A 19,266-nucleotide genomic window follows, 5' to 3' on the forward strand; every position below is an offset into this window, starting at 1 on the left:
TAATAAAAAAGCACATACGAAGTGGAACTATGAGTCGTATTGGTCGCTTGTTTCAATCTCCAACCCTGCTAAAGCACTACGTGTGGTTTTCTGCTCCTACTGTGAAAGAAGGGAGAGCAGGAGGTCACCGGTCCCGCTCCCTCAAAGATCAGGGCAACAGCAGATCAACAACTGGCAAGGGTTGGCCCAAGGAAAGGCAAAGGGATGGATGGGATTTCTTTGCCTTATTTTTTTTTTTTTTTTTTTTTTTTTTTTAATATTTATTTTTTTTTCCTCCCCAGCTTTTGCAATCTGACAGAGGCGGGCGAAAGCAAGTTCAGAGAAAAGACATTCCCCTGAAGAAGAGCAGGAGAACAGTCCTCGAGCCCTGCCTGTGCTAGGTGAAGGACAGCCAGCCACACCACTTGCTCAATCCTAAAACCATCTCCCCCAAGCCCTGGAGACACACTGGCAGTTGAACTGATTTTCCAGGTAAGCCTCTTTTTTTTTTTTAAACCCTGAATCTTGATAGCTGAGCGCTCCTGAACCAGGAAGTTAAATCTGTTTGAAGACAAAACACAGCAGAAAATGGTGTAAGAGCAGAGCAGGGGTTGCTCAGCCGCTCGGTGTAACAGACACGCTGGTTTATTTACTCAGTTATCAGCCTCAAGCAGATTGGGCATTCGTGCCATCTGACTTATTTCAGATACCACAGTTGCAAGGGACTTACAAACACCCACAAGAGATGGATGGACAGGCAGAAAAACCCCCCACTAACATTTTCCCTTTAAGTAAAAGTTACCTCATGCGTTTGTGGCAAAGTGAAAGGAAGGGAGCACGAAGGGGAAGAAGCGCTCATTGCTCACCGGTGATGCTGGGTTAAAATTCACGTGGCAAAAACAAAGCTTCTGCCAAGTTTTCAAAAATGAACAGAGTTGTAGTTCTGGGGCTTTGGGGAAAAGCTTGGGAAGGAGCCAAAAGCTGAAAAAAGAGAATCCCCCGAATAATCCTCCAATGCCCTTAACCTGATGGTGGACCATTCAGGCCTGCTTTTTGGATGTCGGAGACGTGGTGGTGGCCGTGATGCAAGAGTTACAGATTTCTGTAACACTGCTATCCTAAAGGTTAGGAATTGTGGGAAGCCAAACCAGGACACTCTCTGCTTCTGCCAGGATATTTTGCCACATGGAAATGTGTCATTTTCCTTGCTTTGTTTATATACTGAAAGTATCTTTCCAAAATTCCTGTAGAATCATCAGATTGAGAACTTAATCCCATTGGAACAGTTGGCTTTTTTCTTAGGATTTTTCCTTAAGAATCATACACAAGAACTTTAGAACATTTTGGGGCCTCTTGGGTCAAAAATCTGAACAACATCACTCTGTTCTCAGAAATGCAGTGGTGCCTGGGGAGGAATAACGGAAGTTCTTGGCTACATCAAAATCCCTTTCTTGTTTGCTCACCATCAAGGGCTGGGAGGGCTCAGGCTGCTTTCCAACCCCGTGCTTGTGAAACACAGATTCTGCTGAGCCCTTCTGCCACGGCTGGGATGAGGAGGGTGATGGCTGGTCCCTTCTCCAGGGACAGCTACCTGCCGCTGGGGACACTACACATTGAAGGAGCAAATGCATCCCCAAAAAAATGATGACAGAAAACGTGAAGCCCCCTGAAAACATGTAGTTTTGCCCCAAACCTTGACTCCTTCCTGCTGCTGGCTGCCTAAATAATGAAAGAAATATCACAGCAGGGCAAATTTATTTCAGTTTTGGTTGCAGCGGAGGTTCTGGATTGTTCTGTAAGAGTTGGGAGGGTTTATTTCCCTGCTTCTGCTTTGCTGAGTCAAACCATGAGTAAAGCAGCTCAGATCTGGCGAGTCTCAGTTCCTATAATTTCTAGCGGGGAAACGGTGCTGCTACTGTTTTTGTTCCTTCCTATAGAGATTTGTAGCTTTGCTGGGCAGGAACTCTCTGCTGAAATGTGCTTAGCACAGCTGGAACTTCTCCTCACAGCTGTAAAAGAAACAATTAAAAATAACATTTGTGCTCATCAGCAGTGTCCCATTGGCTTCCCTCAGCGCTAATACTCCCACTCAGCTGCCTTTGATAGGGCCATTACTCAAATCCCACTCCTCTCCCGAGCAGGCTTCCCATACTGATGAGTGTCCCTTAAAAGGGATGGGGAAGATCCCTCTGTCATTTCTGACACAACCTATTATTTTTTTCACCCTTCTCTCAGAGGCAGCATGGACATCAAGGAGTATTTTGCCAGAATTTCTTACCGGGGCTCCTACGATAAGCCAGACCTGGCTACCTTGACGGATATATTCCAGCACCACATCCGAGCGGTCCCTTTTGAAAACCTCAGCATCCACTGTGGGGAAATCATTGAGCTGGACCTGGAAGCGACTTACAACAAGATAGTGAAGAAGAAACGCGGGGGCTGGTGCATGGAAAACAACTACATTTTATCCTGGGTCCTGAAAACCCTCGGCTACAACGTCACCCTCCTGGGATCAAAAGTTTACGTCCCGGAGTACGACGCGTATGCAGAGGAAATCGATCATCTGCTGCTGAAAGTGGTGCTTGACAACAAATCCTACATTGTGGACGGTGGGTTTGGGATGGTCTACCAGTTATGGCAGCCACTGGAGCTGGTTGCGGGGACAGACCAGCCCCAGACCCCTGGGGTCTTTCGCTTGCTGGAAGAGAACGGGGTCTGGTACCTCGAGAAGGTGAAAAGGAAGCAGTGGGTTCCTGACCAAAGCGTCTCCACTTCCCACAACGTGGAAAAAGAAGTTTGCCGTCGGGTTTATCTCTTCACCCTTCAGCCACGAGACATCGAGGAGTTCAGAGCCCCCAACACCCACCTCCAGACAGCGCCCGACTCGCTGTTTGTGACAAAGTCCATGTGCAGCCTGCAGACCCCCGACGGTGTCCGGGCCCTGGTGGGGTGGAAACTCACCGAGATAAAGTACAATTATAAGGATAATATGGATCTGGTAGACATCAGAATCCTTGCAGACGAAGAAATGGAGGAAACACTGAAAGAGAAATTCAATATAACACTAGACAAGAAATTTGTACCCATCAATAAAAGCAGGTTGTCTCTGTTTTAACTCACTGCCTGAATTATAATTCAATCCAGTGTCATTACACGCAATCCTTCCCCTATTTCTGACAAGCATCTAAAGGTTAAGCTTTCTTTTCCATCTACATCGGTGTAAGGCAGAACACATTAGCATGAATCTGGCAAAGAAATTGATTTTCACAACTGCTCCTGCACCTCTTTTTGGTTTGGGTACAAATAATTTCTTCCTAGCTCAATCAAATCACTGCCCTTCTGTCTGTGCTTGGCTGGAAGCAGACTCTGCCCATTCCCTACTCCTTTCATCTCTTAAAAGCATTTCCAAATACACCCAGAGCAGAGCAGAGCGATGGAGATGTAAGTCTCTTTCTTTATTACTTTGCTCTGCCACCTGGGAAAAACCATACCCACCTCTTAAATGAATACCGTGTTATTTTGGGAATTTAATAGTCAGAAAAACAAAGAGATCCAGTGCCCAGTTTTCTACAGTTAAGTTATAAGCCTTTTTGTTCTTACATTCATAACACCCTCTCAGGCGGCAGTCGGACAGTCCCACCCTTGCGCCACACTGTGCGAATACTTACCCATGGGCTATTTATGGACTAAAACTCATGATGAGAAATATTAGTGGACAATTCTGTCTTTTTTTTTTTCAGACTTTATGTGACTCATCTTCTCTCAGTGACATAACCAAACAGCAGTATTTCTTTGAACTGAAAGCATCTCCCATCCATTTTGCTTGCTCCCATCCAGCAGGGGACAGCTGGGAATACACACTCCTCTTGCCAGACTCGACTCCAAGTGTTATTGCCCATCAATTATCATGGCAGAACTGAAACACATGTGCAGAGTTATTTTTCTGAAACATATCTGTACTACTGAGGAGGTGTTTGCAGTGACACTAATTACATTGATATAAGGAGAAACGAGGAATACCTAAAGGCTAAGATTTTTAGTACGAGAAATTACTCAAATGTAATCACTTTGCCCTTCGAGATGATGCTTGATGTTCCTTTATGTACAAATCGTGGAAGTATTACAACTATGCACTTATAATTAAGTAAATTATATAAATGAATTACAATTAAATAAAAAAAAATCAAGAATTATAAAGCAGTATTCAGCTGTTTTTTCCCCAAATTACAGCATGTATTCCCAAAGTAAAAAAATTCCTTAATCACTGCAGTTTTCCTGATTATTTGCACGTGCTAATATTTTGCAGCTAAGGCTTTTAAAAATGCAATAACTCACTGTCCCTTTTTTATTTGTTATGCAATATGTGTGCAGCTTTCTATAACTAGCAATTTACAGTTAATAAAAGCTATTCTGCAGGTTCACAAGAGACACAGGGAGTTTCCCAAATCCCTGTCAAATGCATCTGCATGTGCTTGGCTGCACGTGTGCAATAGTCCCTTAGAGCACATGAGGTTCCTCCATCCTATAGGGAAATGAAACATTAACGACTGCCCCTGTGGTGGCTTACAGAAGAAAAAGGGGCTTCTTAAAGTGTGGCCCAGCAAGTTGGAACACAGATGGTCAGAAGAAACTGTCCCGGGATCTGGCTTGTTTGCAAGCTCTAGCCTTCTTTGGTCCCTGGGTCAGTGGAAGAGCTGAAGGAGCCAAACTTGGTGGGTTTATCCTTGCAGCAGCCTGGCAGCTGGGGCAGAGCATCGGGACAGAGGTAAAAGCTCAGCCAGCTCTCACAGAGGTGAGGGGTGGGAGAAGGGCCATGGCAGAGCCAACAAGCTCCACCATTTATGGGAACAAACACGGGAAACACTTAGAAAGAGCTTGGCTCGTTCCTCTCCCCATGCCTGGGTGTTTCTTGTGCTTTGGACAGTTTCATAGGCTCAGGTGAAGGAGCAGGGCATTATCACAGAATCACATGGGGTTGGAAGGACCTCTGGAAACCATCTAGTCCAACCCTCCTGCCAAAGCAGGTCCACCCAGAGCAGGTTGCATAGGAACATGTCCAGGTGGATTTTGAATGTCTCCAGAGAAGGAGACCACCACTTTTCTGGGGAGTCTGTTCCCGGGCTCTGCCACCCTCACAGGAAAGAAGTTCCTCCTTACGTTTAGGTGGAACTTCTTACATTCAAGTTTGTGCCCATTACCTCTTGTCCTGTCACTGGGCACCACTGAAAAAAGGCTGGCTCCATCCTCTTGACACCCATCCTTTAAGTATTTATAAGCATTGATCAGATCCCCCCTCAGCATTCTCTTCTCCAGACTAAAAAAGCCCAAGTCCCTCAGCCAATCCTCATAAGGGAGATGCTCCAGGTCCCTCATCATCTTTGTAGCCCTCTGCTGTCTCCTCTCCAGCAGTTCCCTGTCCGTCTTGAACTGGGGAGCCCAGTGTGCCCCATTACCCTGGAGATTTGGCGTGCAAAGGGCAAGCCATGACAGGAAAACCCACTTTCCTTTCAGCTGACTCCTCTCCTCCAGCGTGTGCCCCATCGGCTGCTGCCCTCCCTGTGGCACAGAGCTCAGCGCTTCTGGCCCTCCTGCTCAGCCCACCCACGGGAGCAGATTTCACTGCTGAGCAATCAAATGAAGCTCTCTGTTGGAAGGGGATAAAAGAGAGGCTGTTCATCTCGGATTGCACTAGTTTGCTTTTTCCTTATCGCTCACTTTGGAGGCAAACCCTTAAAGGCACAGCAGGCTCGGGGAGCGCAGCGTTCTCTGGGAGCAGCACCCTCGCTGCCGAAGGACAGGGTTTCTCTCTCAACCCAAGGGGATTAGACAGCTAAATGGCTTTGCAAAGCTGACCTTGCTGCTTTGGGGGTCTGGTATCAGCCACGAAGAACAGCTCAGTGCAGTGTGATTAATTCAATAGTCGCCAGCCCCCACGAATAAATCAGTGACTTCTTGGCTTGGATTACTATCTCTCTATCCTAAGTGGTTTCCTACAGGGATCCAAGGCCATATGACTGTCACAAACATAAAATCCATATCAAATGTTGCCCTATTGCTTTGCTGCTTCAGTATGGGTGCAACCATCCAGGTGCCCCAGCGACCGAAGCATCAGGGTGGTCTGGGGTTGAGGATGGGGTTATAACCACCTGCACGAGTTGCTTGAACTCCCAATATTGCATTTCTCCTCTGCATTCCTGGAGAGTTTCAGTTCTCAATGAGGGATTAAAATCTACTCAGTACTGTAAGCAATTTGGGGACTGGATAATTTGCAGGCTCCCTGTACAGCACCTAACACAATGAATGGCATGACAGGGCTTTCATTCATATGTTGACACGAATAAACAAATAAAACCATCAGAATATATTATATTATATTATATTATATTAATTATATTATATTATAAAAGAAGAAACTCTCTCCCCTCTTTTCCTGCTCTGCTGGAGGATTACGCTGTCCCTGCCAGGGGGCAAAGGCAGCCTGGACCTTTAAGGGCAGCAGTTCAGTGCAGCCCTTCCTGGGAGCTTTGGAGCAAACCCGAGCGGAAAGCCCGAGCTCGCTGGCTGAGAGGTAAGTGCTGAGTGTCTGATCTTTAACTTCATCCTGCAGCTGCGGGTCAGCCTGCTTGGAGAAGCCCCCCCCGTGTGTCTGCATACCGTGTGCTTTGCACTGTAGGCATATTAGCAAAGTATAAATCACAGCAACCCCCCGGCTGACGGCGTGCGTTGCATTGCAAGGACGTTGTCCAAGTACAAAGATCGAGACTTAAACTAACCCCTTTCTGCTGAGCCAGGGTGGATGAAAACCCCAGCTCCTGACTTGCAAAGTAGCTTAAAACCAAAGGAATGGTATAGGCATGTGCAAGAGGATCCAACCTTGGAAGCCTCTCATGAATTTCAGCAGAGAAGAGCTATTCAGCCTAATTATGAAAGGACACAGCGGTCCCCAGGGACGCTTGCAGACAGGCAGAACTAATGTCTGAATCTCACCACCCACCACACGGCTGCCGCGGGAGGAAAAAGTAACCCAAGGCTGAGAGCTGGACTCAGGCTTAAGATATTTGGCCACCCAGTTTTGGAAGGCAAAGTGTCCCTGGGCGAGGGCTTGCTCGCTGCTACAGCCCCATCCCTCGCGCGGTGGGAAGGGTTGTGCCAAGAAGAAAAGCTGCCTCCGGGAATGCGAGGGAGGGAACACTGGGTTACACGAATGCTCCCCAACGCCACTGATTTTGTACTGCAGCTTTTTTATACTTAAACCTCTTTAAGTATTCTTTGAGATCAGGGCCCATTTTCTCAGCCACCACGAGGATGTCTCTACTATACAGGCTTTAAATTGATGAGGCCACAGAAAGGGCAACTTGGGAAACTGAGGCAAGGGCTGGGAATTTCCCAAAATACGTTTTCCCAAAGCCTCATTGCCAGCACCCCGTGGAGGGTCTTGATGGGGAGGATGCTCATGGCTGGAAGAGGGGAGCTGGTTATATGTTGCACTCTTGCCAGGGTAATGGGGACACCCAGACCCAGGAGACAGGTTATAGGGTCTTGTGCTGCTGGCCCAGATGGGTTTTTGCTTGAAAGCAAATTTCAAGTGTATCAGACTCACCAGGCTAAAGGACTTGCTTGGGCCCCTCCTGATCACAGAGGTTCAGCTTGACACCATCACGGGGAAAATACGTTTCTATCTGGCCATGCAAAATGGCTAAAAGTGGGAATAGAAAGAAAAAAGGAGGCAGAGGACCACAGGATGAGCTGGCCAGTGCACACATGCTCTGTCTGTTGGGGAGACAATGGCTTTCTACAACCAGCGTTTCCAAGGAGATCCTATCAGAGATGAGTGCCCTTGTCCTAAAAAAGGGATGGAAAAAAAACATAAAATGCAGTATCAAAGACACATTACTGTTTTTTCATGTAGCCTCTTTGGGTCCTTTGAAGTGAAAATGTGTATTTCTTATTCCCTTATGGGGAATTTATTCTATTTTCCTGTGCTTTTGCATCAGCCAGTCTGAATCCTGGTATCAGTGCAGATCAGGAGCAGTACAACTAAGTCAAGTGAGTTGTGCTGCTGACATCAAAACTGAAGCTAAAGTCTTAGGTCATCTGACGGGTTTACCTGCTGGAGCAAGGGTATTCCCACCTATGTACTTGAGGTGGGATTTTCAAAAGCTCCCAGCACTCCCCTGAGCACATCAGGTCAAACTGCTGGTCACTCCTAGGGGAGCAGTAGGACCAAAGCCGCGAATAGTCACTGGAAGGTAACCTCTCCCCTCTCATCTACATCAAATGATTTTTGGAAAAATCCTCCCAGGGAACGTGCGACCAATTTCAAAGAGCAAGAAATCCTCAGGCCTTTTGAAAATTGATCTAGTCCTTAGCAGATTGTGAATCATTCTGGAAAACAAATATCTTTGCATCGAAAAAAGCCAAATTAAATATAAATTAAAAGCAAAAGAAATACTTGCAGATACCAGATGAGTCAGAGGATTAGAAGTGTTACAGAGAACCTTTTGCATCTTGGCCACACAACCAGTACCAATGACAGTTTCTTTCTGCTAATGAAAGGAAAGGGGATCAGAGACATGAAGATGCAAAATATATCCAATAATTTGAGCTGAAACTAAGGCTTTTGGATTGTAAAAGATGGTAAAAGAAATCAAAAGCTGATGAATACGCCTTGCATGTATTCCTAGTAATTACCAATTCCTCTGACCCTTAGCTTAGAAACACTAACTGCTCCTTCCTTTCAGCAGTCAGGGTCAAAGCTGTGTCTGAACTCCACAGGGGAAGTAAAGAGATTAAGAAAACAACAATCTACTTCACATGGAAGCCTGTCTAAAATGGTGACACACTGAGATGTTAATCCCAGTTAGCTGAAGCCTTGAATGTAAAACCTTCCTGTTAAATTACCTGTGGGATAAATAAAGAATTGCTTACCTGTTAGGGTAAAACAAACAGTAAGAAATTTCCGTGACTTTTATGCTGGTATGGTCTAGCAGCTTTTCTGAAAACCCGCTGGTTTTCAGTTTTATAAATTTTTTGTCACATGGAATCCTCATGCAGGGGCCAGAGGTGCAGTTGTGCCACGTGCTTTGTCCTCCCATAGGAAAGACATCCACCTGGCTTGAAGGCAACATCTGAGAGAGAGAGCATGATTGTCACCTGCTGCTGTCCTCATCTCCTTTTTAAGAAGTATCAATGACACAGGCAGATCTAGCCTGTATTCATCTCTTATCCTGGGCACAGGTTCAAAAATGGCCTTGGCTACGTTTGCAGGCTGGTTACCCTGTGCTACAGAAATAGGAGTGAACCCCTCAACAGCCACACAACAGTAACTCTTTTTTTTTTTTTTCCCGCTCATACAGGTAAAATGAACATTCAAGAGTATTTGGCAAGAATTTCTTACAACCAGTCCCATAAGGATGCAGACTTGCAAACCTTAACAGTCATCTTCCAGCACCACATCCGGGCAATCCCTTTTGAAAACCTAAGCCTGCATTGCGGGGAGACCATCGAACTGGATCTACAATCTACTTACAATAAGATTGTGAGAAAGAAACGTGGTGGATGGTGCCTGGAAAGCAACCACCTTTTATTTTGGGCCTTGCAAGAACTAGGGTATGATGTCTGTATTCTTGGAGGAAATAGTTACGACCCAGCAAAGAAGGCATACACTGCTGAGATAAATCACATCCTACTGAAGGTGGTGATTGAGGGGAATTCCTACATAGCAGATGCTGGTTTTGGCGGTGCCTACCAGGCGTGGCAGCCACTGATGCTGATTTCTGGGAAGGATCAACCCCAGACCCCTGGCATCTTCCGCTTCATGGAAGACAATGGCACTTGGTACTTTGAGAAAGTCAAAAGGAAGCATTATATTCCTGAGGAAAGCGTCCCTCCCACTGATACTCCAGAACTGGGGAATATAAGAAAAATATATACATTCACTCTTGAGCCACGATGTATAAATGACTTTCAGGAGCTAAACACATACCTACAAGTGTCTCCAGATAACTTACTTCGGAAGAAGTCCATCTGCACTCTCCAGACCACCGAAGGGCTTTATGCCTTAGTTGGATGGACCTTCACTAAAGTGAAGTATAATTACACGGAGGATGTGGACCTGATACAGATCACAACTCTTACAGATGAAGAGGTTGAGGAGACGCTGAAGGACAAATTCAATATAGTGCTGGAGAACAAACTCGTACCAATAAACATTCGCGGCTTGCCACCTAATATAGTGGATACAATGTAATTCTAATGCTGTGCTAGATGGCTCTTTAAATATCCAATATGAAAAGTTCTAAAATTAACATTAACAGCACTAATGTGATTCTAAAGTTGAGCTAGTGAGCTAAACACAAAGCTTGGTAAATTCAAGTACACTGCTAATTAATTGCATATACTGACTGTATGATTTTTCTTGAGCTTCTCCTTTAGAAACTGAGACATCTTACTACCTCTAATTTGCTTGTATGGAAATTGCTTTTTGACTCCATAACATTTTGTTCCACCTCTCTGGATCTTGTTTTATATCAGCTATATTTTGTGGCAAAGGAGACCAAAATGATACAGAAGGAGAAGCTGTATTACCATTTTACACAAAAGACCTCTAACCTTTTTAGGTATTATTTCCAATCTTCTTCTCTACAGAGCTTTACAAATTATTCACTTCCTTTAACAGTCTGAAATAGAAAGTTGAGCTGAATTTGGCTTTCAAAGACCTCATAAAAAAAAATATGTAAAGACTTTATCAAAACAAGCCACTATTAGGTGCTGATTAGCTTATGGTGAAATAAGTTGAAAGACTTGAGCCCTATTCCCTTACGAGAAATTGACTTAAAGTGAGCTATTTATGTAAGGGCACTTAAAAAATCCCAAAGCTCTGTAATTTTGAGTGTCCAATTTTTCTGAATCTGATTTTTCTGTGTCTCTAACATTGAAACAAAATCAATAGAAGCTGAGATGATTCAACGGTTCTTAAAAATGAGGCCTTTGGTATCAAAAATAGAAACAATCAAAGTTAGATCAATCTTTGCAAACTGAAGTCTAAATTTTTGGGATCTAACCTTCCTGCGATGTCACAAGAGTGTCATAGATAAAACTCTTCATATTTATTACAAACAGTAATAAATAAAAAATACCTTCTCTGCACAAAAGGTACCTTAAATAAGTAATACTGCAGATGCACAAGAAACCACTGGGAAGTTAGGACATGCCACCAGTGTGGTTTCACAGCGAGTTATACATAATACAAAAGCCTTTTACCTTTATGATACCTGTGGCAGGTACTGTACAGGATTTGACATGAAAGAAGGCGACAGAAGAGCATCGATCCTCAGCCAAGGAAAAGACTTTGACGTTTGTATTATTCCATCACACAGACTCATGGGGCACCTGCTGTGCCTAAAACTCAGGTGCTTTCCCAGATGCAGCCTAATGGCTCTTTGCCTTCCCAAAAGGGGCCTCCGACGTTCCACCTCCATCAAAGGAAGAGGGGACATGCTTGACAGGGAGAGAATTAAGTGAACAGCCCTACAATACTTTGAAGATGCAGAAGGCCAAGTTTTAGAGAGGAAATGCATTCCTTTGTGCAAATAAATATGTGCCATTGCATTTGTTCGGTGTGGCAGCTCCAAAACAACCACCTGCTGCAGTGGAAGCTTTGAGCAGATCGAAGTTCCTTTGTGGGCAAAGAAGGGTCATTTTGTGCATCTGCGGAGCCTGAGAAAACGCAGCCTGCAACACCTTGGCAATTCAGTGCACCCACAAGGAAGCAGATGACTATCCTCCCCTGCAAGGTGCTGGCTTTCAAAATAACAATAATTTAATTTAAAAAAATTACAGAGCCATTTGTGACTGTCTACTGTAATTATTTTACATGGAAAACAAGTTCAGTCCGGCCTCAACCAGGGGAAAACAGAAACATCTACTAATAGAGAAGAAACAAAGTTTAATTTGCCCATGGATCACTGAAGTCCAGAAATGTGCATTCATTTTGGGTGGACTCTGCCCCTTCTCTGCATTTAAGATTCAGGAGTAAGAGCCAGCAGACCTTTAAGAGGAAGCCAACCCTCGCAATTTGTATCCACTCCTGGCTTTACCGACTGCTGCCTCAGTAATAAACAACCCAGAAGCTGAATACATCAATAAATAAATAAGGCTATTTTAAGAGGTAAGTTTATTTTCTTAAAAAACCTCCCAAACCCCCAAACAACAAGCTTGGTTTATTTATGATGGTAAAGGTCACGGGCAGTGACATAAGCAGTATTCTCTTCAGGAAAAATGTTATAAAAATGTGTGGATATGGAGCTAAAATATCACCTGCTAAACATGGGCTCTTAAAGAGGACAAAGCAATGATACTGCAATCTCAGTCCTTCTGTCTTTCTGCTCCTCAGGCGGAGAGTCTCTTGACTATGAGAGAGATGCGTTTGTTTAGATACAATGGTATATACAAATTTAGAACTACAACCTCTTGTTGAAAGTTATTCTTTTAGATTTTTAATTCTATTTAAAAATATTGCAAAGGCAAAGTAAGCAAAAAGGCAATCTAATAATCAATAGATTCTGCTTTATGGGAATAAAATTATAGTTCTTTAAAAACAACTTAAAAAAAATGAAATTAAAAACTATGGTTCATGTACCCCAAAAAGTCCATGTGCTGACATATTAGGATAAAAGTGGACAAATAATGTATTTTAACAGTGGAATTTCTGATAGTGTGTATAGTACGGGTAAGGAATATTTTTGCATGGACACCTTCATGTGCACATTTAGAAATAGTTCTTTAAAGTTTATCTGCTGATGTTTTTCTCTGAGTAAATCATAGCCACATTTGTGGGACTACCTTTTCAGTATTAGCTTTTCATCTGATCTGTTCACAATTCAGAAGAACTGTACCTTTCATTTCCTACAGTCAAGATCTAACGCTGATCAATCATATTATGGAGCTGCAGGGAGAAATTACGAATAATATAAACTTGAGAACCAGCTTTATGCTGGTGTGAACTATTTAGCATTCCAAATTTGAGCGGGTAGGATCCGATAGACATGGATTCTGCAAATCAAAAGAAAAAACTGGCAGTAGTCTTATGTTCTACTTAACAAATATTACATTGAGAATATCCCCCAACAATGCACTTAAATATCACTGGAAGCTAAATTCCTCTCTGTAGAAGATAACACACAGTTTTTGATGGAGCCCTCCGTTTTTACTTTGGACAGCTGCTTCTATACCATGCATATGCACATCACGAATCTGTCACTGAAAATCATCTTGAGAAATTCTGGTTTGCAGTAAACATTCAACACTTCCCCACTGAATTTATCTGAACACAATAGTCTTCCTGAGTCACTAATATTAAGTGTCTAAACCTCAGCTTAGTGTATGCACAAAAGATTTCCAAGCAGCTTTGTGGGCTGTCAAGAAGCTAAATATTTGCAGTAACTCTAGGCTGCTGAAATGCTTGGTGCTTTCTTCGCAAAGGTTCAAGCCTTCAAAAGAATTTGTGCCTGGCTCCATACCCAAGCAAATGATCTACAGTGTGTTTTACAGCCAGTATCTATCATCAGATACCTACAGAGCATCCAGCTCGTAGTGGTGGCCAGCAGACTGTGATGGGCCATTGCCAAAGCCAGGTGACCATAGGTGACTTTCCACAGAATTAGAAGGTAGAAAATAAGCTGAGTAGTTCCTCATCCAGCAACCTTGTTCACAAGGAGTCCTACCTGGGCACAGCTGGAGGCAGGACAGACCAGGGATGTGCTGTATGAGGCTTCAGTAATTCGCAGTCACTCCTCCTCTGGAAGGAATAAAGTGAGGTTTGAGAAAGGCCAGGACTAGAGAGCTCTGAAGTAGCCCCTGTCCATTTATGGGGCACCCTGCGAGACGTGGGGAATGGAGATGAGCTCTTTGTACTTTAGGTCACTCGTCTCCATTCAGATTCATTATTCCGACACCAAAATGACTTTGTGCAACACTGGGAGCGGACAAGAGACTCTGTGGTCTGTGACTCTTGCAAAGGTCAGAGGTTTTTTTTCAGTTATAATTATCTGAATAAAACTTGACACTTTACAAAATGTGCAGGGAGTATCACGCTCGCTTTTTCTAAGTGGCGAAAGAGCGGTGTGTACCCACTGAGCAATTCATTGACCGTCACCTAGAGCAGTGGCAGACTCGTGAAATGACCACGTGAACCCTGGCTCAAATTATTCTCCCTCTTACTGACAGATGACACTGCCTCCCCTTCCGACACCCCCTTCACTCAACACTGGGTTCAGACCAGTTTTCATGATCCCATGGCGTGACCTTACCTTTCCTCTTAACCCCGCTGGCACAGCGCACATTCAGCAAATCCCTGTTTTGCAGCCCCACCATCTCAAGCTGAAACAGCATCAGGTCTTTGCCACAGGGATCACCCTCAAGGCAAAAAGCAAACCCTCATCTGCACTGCCCTCCTTTGCTCTGGGAACCGTTTAATAGGAATTCTTGTTCCCTTTAAAAACAGCTCTGATGAGGTTCTGTAGATTAAAGCATCTCTGCTGGCAGCAGCCCGGGCAGTTTTTCACAGCATCGTAAATCATCGATGTAAAGAAACAAAACCAAAATGCAATTCCTTCCTTTACAGGTGACATGAACCTTGAAGAGTATTTTGCGAGAACTGGCTATAAAGGTTCCCTTGAAAAACAAGATTTGGAAACACTCACCGACATATTCCAGCACCACATCCGTGCTGTTCCCTTCGAAAACCTCAGCATCCATTGCGGGGAGAAAATTACTTTGGAGTTTGAGCAGGTTTATAACAAAATCGTGCGGAGGAAGCGGGGTGGCTGGTGCATGGAGAACAACCAGCTGTTGGGCTGGGTCCTGAAATGCCTGGGGTACGACGCCAGCTTTCTGGGAGCGTACGTGTTCAACCCGCACCAAAACGCCTACGCCACCATCATGACCCACCTTCTTGTAAAGGTGGTCATCGATGGCAAAGCCTATATTGTTGACGGAGGCTTTGGTGTATCCTACCAGATGTGGCAACCGATGGAGCTCGTGTCAGGGAAAGACCAGCCCCAAGCTCCCGGCGTCTTTCGCTTCACGGAAAAAAATGCCATCTGGTACCTTGAGAAAATGAGGCGGAAACAATACATCCCCAATCAAAATTTCTCCAATTCTGATCTTCTGGAGAAAAAAGAGTGTCGGAAAGTTTATATGTTCAGCCTTGAGCCACGGACAGTGGAAGATTTCCGTTTCCAGTGCACCTACCTGCAGACGTCTCCCGATTCCCTCTTTACAAAGAAGTCCATCTGCACTCTCCAGACCACCGATGGCTTTCGAGCGCTAATTGGGTGGACACTCACTGAGACCACATACAACTACAAAGAAAATATGGATCTGGTGGAATTCGTAACTCTGGAAGATGAAGAGGTGGAAAAAACCCTCAAAGAGAAATTCAACATAACCCTGGATAGAAAACTTGTCCCAATTAACGTCAAAGGATTTTACACAATCTAGATGGCCAGAAAAAACCTACAATAATGCTATGTATGTGCAGTACCTTCCAGTCTGCACAATCACTACTGTAAGATTATGGGATTCTTTTGCAGGAGATTGAAGGAAAAATACATTAGTACCAGATTAAAGTGAATTTCACTCTGGGAAAAAATCAAGAAATTTAAGACTCTTCTGTCAGGTAGATAGAATTATTTGCTGTGAGATGACTGCAGTTCAATTTTTGGCACAAATGTAGGATCTGATTTGAATCTGGTTATAAACTTGGGTAATAAATACGTCTGGGGAATTTTGGAGTGCCTATAGCACATAAATAGCAGTACGGATTATTAATTGTGATATGCTGCCAACACATTTTCTATGGTTATTATAGGGAGGAGAGTAATCTGTGAGCCTTTAGACAATGAAGTACACATTTAAAACTTCATTTTTCACAGGATCTAACCACTCGCAGCTCATCTCATTTCTCTACCTTCAATATAAGTAAAACAATGTCATTTTTGAAAGGGGCATTAGGAGGCATAATTCTCTCACCATCATCCTTAGACAAAACAGTACAAAATGAAAATTATCATCATGTGCATCCCCTTTTGCCATTACCACAGTAAAATGCCCAAAGTAATTTTTGGTATGAACGTATTTTTCCGGTGATGAAAACTCTATATATTGCAGCAATATTGAGGCTGATGGGCTCTAAGGAGATACCTACAAGCTCTTCTTCTGACAAGTAATCATCCTATAAAGGGTGAGTGGTGCTTAAACATCACAACTGGCTTAGATTTACTTCCGTCCCAAAAGGCGAACAGACGTGGAAATGTTGTAGTTTTAGCATTGTTAGTTATTTGTATAAGAAAGGTAGAACAATGAAGCTAACCCCACTATACCCTTAATTTTGCTCTCTTTGTGTATAGCAAATATGGGAGCCCACATGGCTATCCTGAATGAGCACCACTTAGCACAGGAGCTTTAGTGTCACAAGTAAGTTCATTCTTCTGCATCAAAGTGCAAAAAATCAAGACTCCAAACAAATCAAAAGGAGTCCCTTTCTTTAGAATTATTTCACAATCATGTTCCCCGTTTTTTATTTTTTACTTTTTCAAAAAGCCCAAACCAGGAAACCGCTGAGAAAGGGGAAACATTCTCAAATGCATCAAAAAAATAACAGTAACACTGAAAAACACCCTTTCTCCCCAATCTACGCTAATCCTGAGTATTGGTCAAATGCTGATTCCTCCCACTGATAGTGTATCTTTTTGCACAAAGGCATCATCTGATCATGAATCTCACAAATGCTGTAAGTGTATACCTGAAAATAAATAAAGGAGAATAAAATCATAGAGTTGCTGTAAATACAGCCTCCCCCTCACAACTGCATGACTCCTACCCACACCCTTTGGGAAGTAAACGAGGTCTGTCCAGCCACGCTATAGATCTGCTGCCCAACCCTCCCCACCACAAACCTTTTGAACCAAACAAGCCAGTATCGAACAAATTTGACAGCAGTGTTGGAGATGGTAAGTTCCTACAGGTTCCTGGAAGAAGAGGAAGGCTGAGGAAGAAGGTGATCACTGAAGAGGTGGCCCAGCTCCTCCCTGCTGACCAGCCATGGGTTCATGCATACTTGCACGGGGTGAGGAACCAAGAGCCAAGAGGGAGGCAATAGGGGACACTGAAAGATCTCACTGAGGTGGGAAACAGTTTTTCTATAAATAATGTAACCAAGGACTTTGTTGTCTAATTTGTGTTCATATTATTCCCTCAAACTAAGGTCTCATTAAGGGTTTTTACCGCTTTCTAAATGATTGATCAAACCGAGGTGTTCCCCGAGACCCCAGGGAACATTATGAGCTTCAAAACACTCACCACCTCCATCCTAGCTGACAGAAATTCCCACCTGCATTCACCCAGGTCACCAAACCATATTTCTCTCTGCAGTGAACTACAGTTATTTTCTGGTGCTGCTGTTGCCTCTTGCCTTGAGGGCAGTCATTAACAGCCTGGTTATTTTGCCTCCATACTTCTCCAGAGATGTTCCTGCTGTTGCTCCCAGGTGATCGCTCAGGTTTCTTGGGTAGAGGTCTATGGACTCATATCAGCATTTTTAACGGTGCCTGCAATGATGGGACTCAACCCAGATACCCCCTCTTCCACTATTGAGTTACTAAAAATCTACAGGGCTGAAGCTTCAACCATCTCCCTGACTCCATCTGTTGATAACCACTCTCTGAGGGGGATTTTTCCTCTCCGTGTGACAATTATAACCAGGTCCCCACTGTGCAACATAAAAATCACATGAAGAAATGCCAACACCTACAGCTGAGGAACAGTTTCACAGTTTAACTAAAGCTCCCCGAAAGCTGACAAAAGCAGATTGTTGAGGTGTGAATGCCTCAAAGGTCTGAGATGAGAACGGTGTAAAAACAAACAAAACCAAACAAGCCCAGAGGCCTCAAGCTGGGGCTCCATTAGCAAGGCCTTGGTGCAAAAGGGAGATGCTCTCCCAGACTGAAAATAAAAGAAACAACCAAGTCCTTAAAGCATCAGCTCTCGGAGAAGAAGGGAAACAGGGGATGTCTGACATCCTGCACCACCACTTTGCTTTAACACTCTCTGAAAAAGGTTTAACGAGAACCTGAGCTACTGTGCAGTTTTAGTTGTTGACAGTTGCTGAAATGAAGCAGAACAAACGCTCGTAATCCCCCACCCAGGACTTGCCTAATGCCAAATACAATTTAAAAGCATGGTTTTCCAATTAACAGAAAGACAAGACATTTATTTTTAAGTCTGAATGCCGGATTAAGTCCCAGAAAAAGCCAGCCCAGATGTCCACTACACACACACACACACACAATGCCCAGCGGCAGGTACGGCCATCTGCGATTGCAAAACTGTAGAACGGAGTGTCTAATGACAGAGCAAGACACACCACAGAAGAAACAGGGTTCAAACTCCATGGCACTGCTGCACACTCTCCCCCCTCCCCAGAGAATCAAAGTTTAACACACTCATGCGTTACTAAAGGGAGGCCACAGGGTGGTTTGCTTTGGTTGGACTCTGGTCCTGGGCCTCCTAAGATCCAGAACTAAGCGGAATAAAAGTAACAAAAAGGAGAAACATCAGCAAGAAGGAAGGAGGAAGTCGTTTGATACTGCTGTATTTCCAACATCAGCAGTTATTAGAGAAATAAACACCGTCAGCCTGTCAAAGGGAGGGATGATGCTTCACCTGAGGAGAGACGTGCTTAAAACTTCACACCACGAGCCGTCAGCGAGCACGAACCCCGACACACGCTTTGCTTTGTTGGCTTTAACAGGTACCCGAGCGTACCAGGCACAAACCCTCCTGGCGTCTGAGAGCTCTTTACAGGTAGCCATTTTCTTTAACAAAAATGCTTACTACTTACCCAACTCGCTTCTGTTCTCAGAGAAGAAACGCTTTTCGTTTTAGAAACACGACCACGTGGGAAAGTTCTCCAGCCCAGGCAGCTGCACATGAAAATGTGTCTGCATCTGAGACGGTGTCAGAGCCAAGAAAGCCTGAATTAATGCAGGTTCGCATTATGAATATTTCAGCGCTACTACTTCTCTGTCAAGAGCAGTTGAAGCACAGATTTTATATAGCAGAATGTTTCCACCCTGGCTAGGAAGCTAGAGCCTGACTTAAAATACATACATATATATATATATTTATAAGGCTAGAAATATAGACGGGTATTTCAGAAGATCTCATCATAAAATGCCTGCTTGTAACTCTGGGCACTTAAAAGTACATTTAAAAAGTCACGTAGAG

General features: G+C 43.9%; 3 protein-coding genes across 5 annotated transcripts in view; all 3 read left to right on the top strand.

The window, feature by feature from the left end:
- Window positions 1-4,176, top strand: part of LOC106888089 (arylamine N-acetyltransferase, pineal gland isozyme NAT-3) — an 11,057-nt gene extending 6,881 nt beyond the window's left edge. For all 3 annotated transcript variants that reach the window (XM_014942115.1, XM_014942114.1, XM_014942116.1), the window contains 2 exons: window positions 282-471; window positions 2,215-4,176. In XM_014942115.1, coding sequence (XP_014797601.1) covers window positions 2,222-3,094 — 873 coding nt within the window. In that variant the 5' untranslated portion in view covers window positions 282-471; window positions 2,215-2,221 and the 3' untranslated portion in view covers window positions 3,095-4,176. The remainder of the gene's footprint in view (window positions 1-281; window positions 472-2,214) is intronic.
- Window positions 4,177-6,481: 2,305 nt separating this feature from the next.
- Window positions 6,482-10,265, top strand: LOC106888318 (arylamine N-acetyltransferase, liver isozyme-like). The gene is made up of 2 exons (XM_014942460.1): window positions 6,482-6,547; window positions 9,336-10,265. The coding sequence occupies exon 2, from the start codon at window positions 9,341-9,343 to the stop codon at window positions 10,226-10,228; it is 888 nt and encodes a 295-aa protein (XP_014797946.1). The 5' UTR covers window positions 6,482-6,547; window positions 9,336-9,340; the 3' UTR covers window positions 10,229-10,265.
- A 9-nt stretch (window positions 10,266-10,274) lies between these two features.
- LOC106888319 (arylamine N-acetyltransferase, pineal gland isozyme NAT-10) lies at window positions 10,275-15,791 on the top strand. Its single transcript, XM_014942461.1, has 2 exons — window positions 10,275-12,148; window positions 14,603-15,791. Exon 2 carries the CDS (start codon window positions 14,608-14,610, stop codon window positions 15,478-15,480), a length of 873 nt encoding a protein of 290 aa, XP_014797947.1. The 5' UTR covers window positions 10,275-12,148; window positions 14,603-14,607; the 3' UTR covers window positions 15,481-15,791.
- Window positions 15,792-19,266: the final 3,475 nt, after the last annotated feature.

The sequence above is a fragment of the Calidris pugnax genome, unplaced genomic scaffold, assembly GCF_001431845.1.
Source record: "Calidris pugnax isolate Ruff unplaced genomic scaffold, ASM143184v1 scaffold28, whole genome shotgun sequence".
Taxonomy (NCBI): domain Eukaryota; kingdom Metazoa; phylum Chordata; class Aves; order Charadriiformes; family Scolopacidae; genus Calidris; species Calidris pugnax.

Coding starts and splice junctions, on each gene's coding strand:
- LOC106888318 (XM_014942460.1), top strand. CDS start 9,341: ATGAACATTCAAGAGTATTTGGCAAGAATTTCTTACAACCAGTCCCAT.
- LOC106888319 (XM_014942461.1), top strand. CDS start 14,608: ATGAACCTTGAAGAGTATTTTGCGAGAACTGGCTATAAAGGTTCCCTT.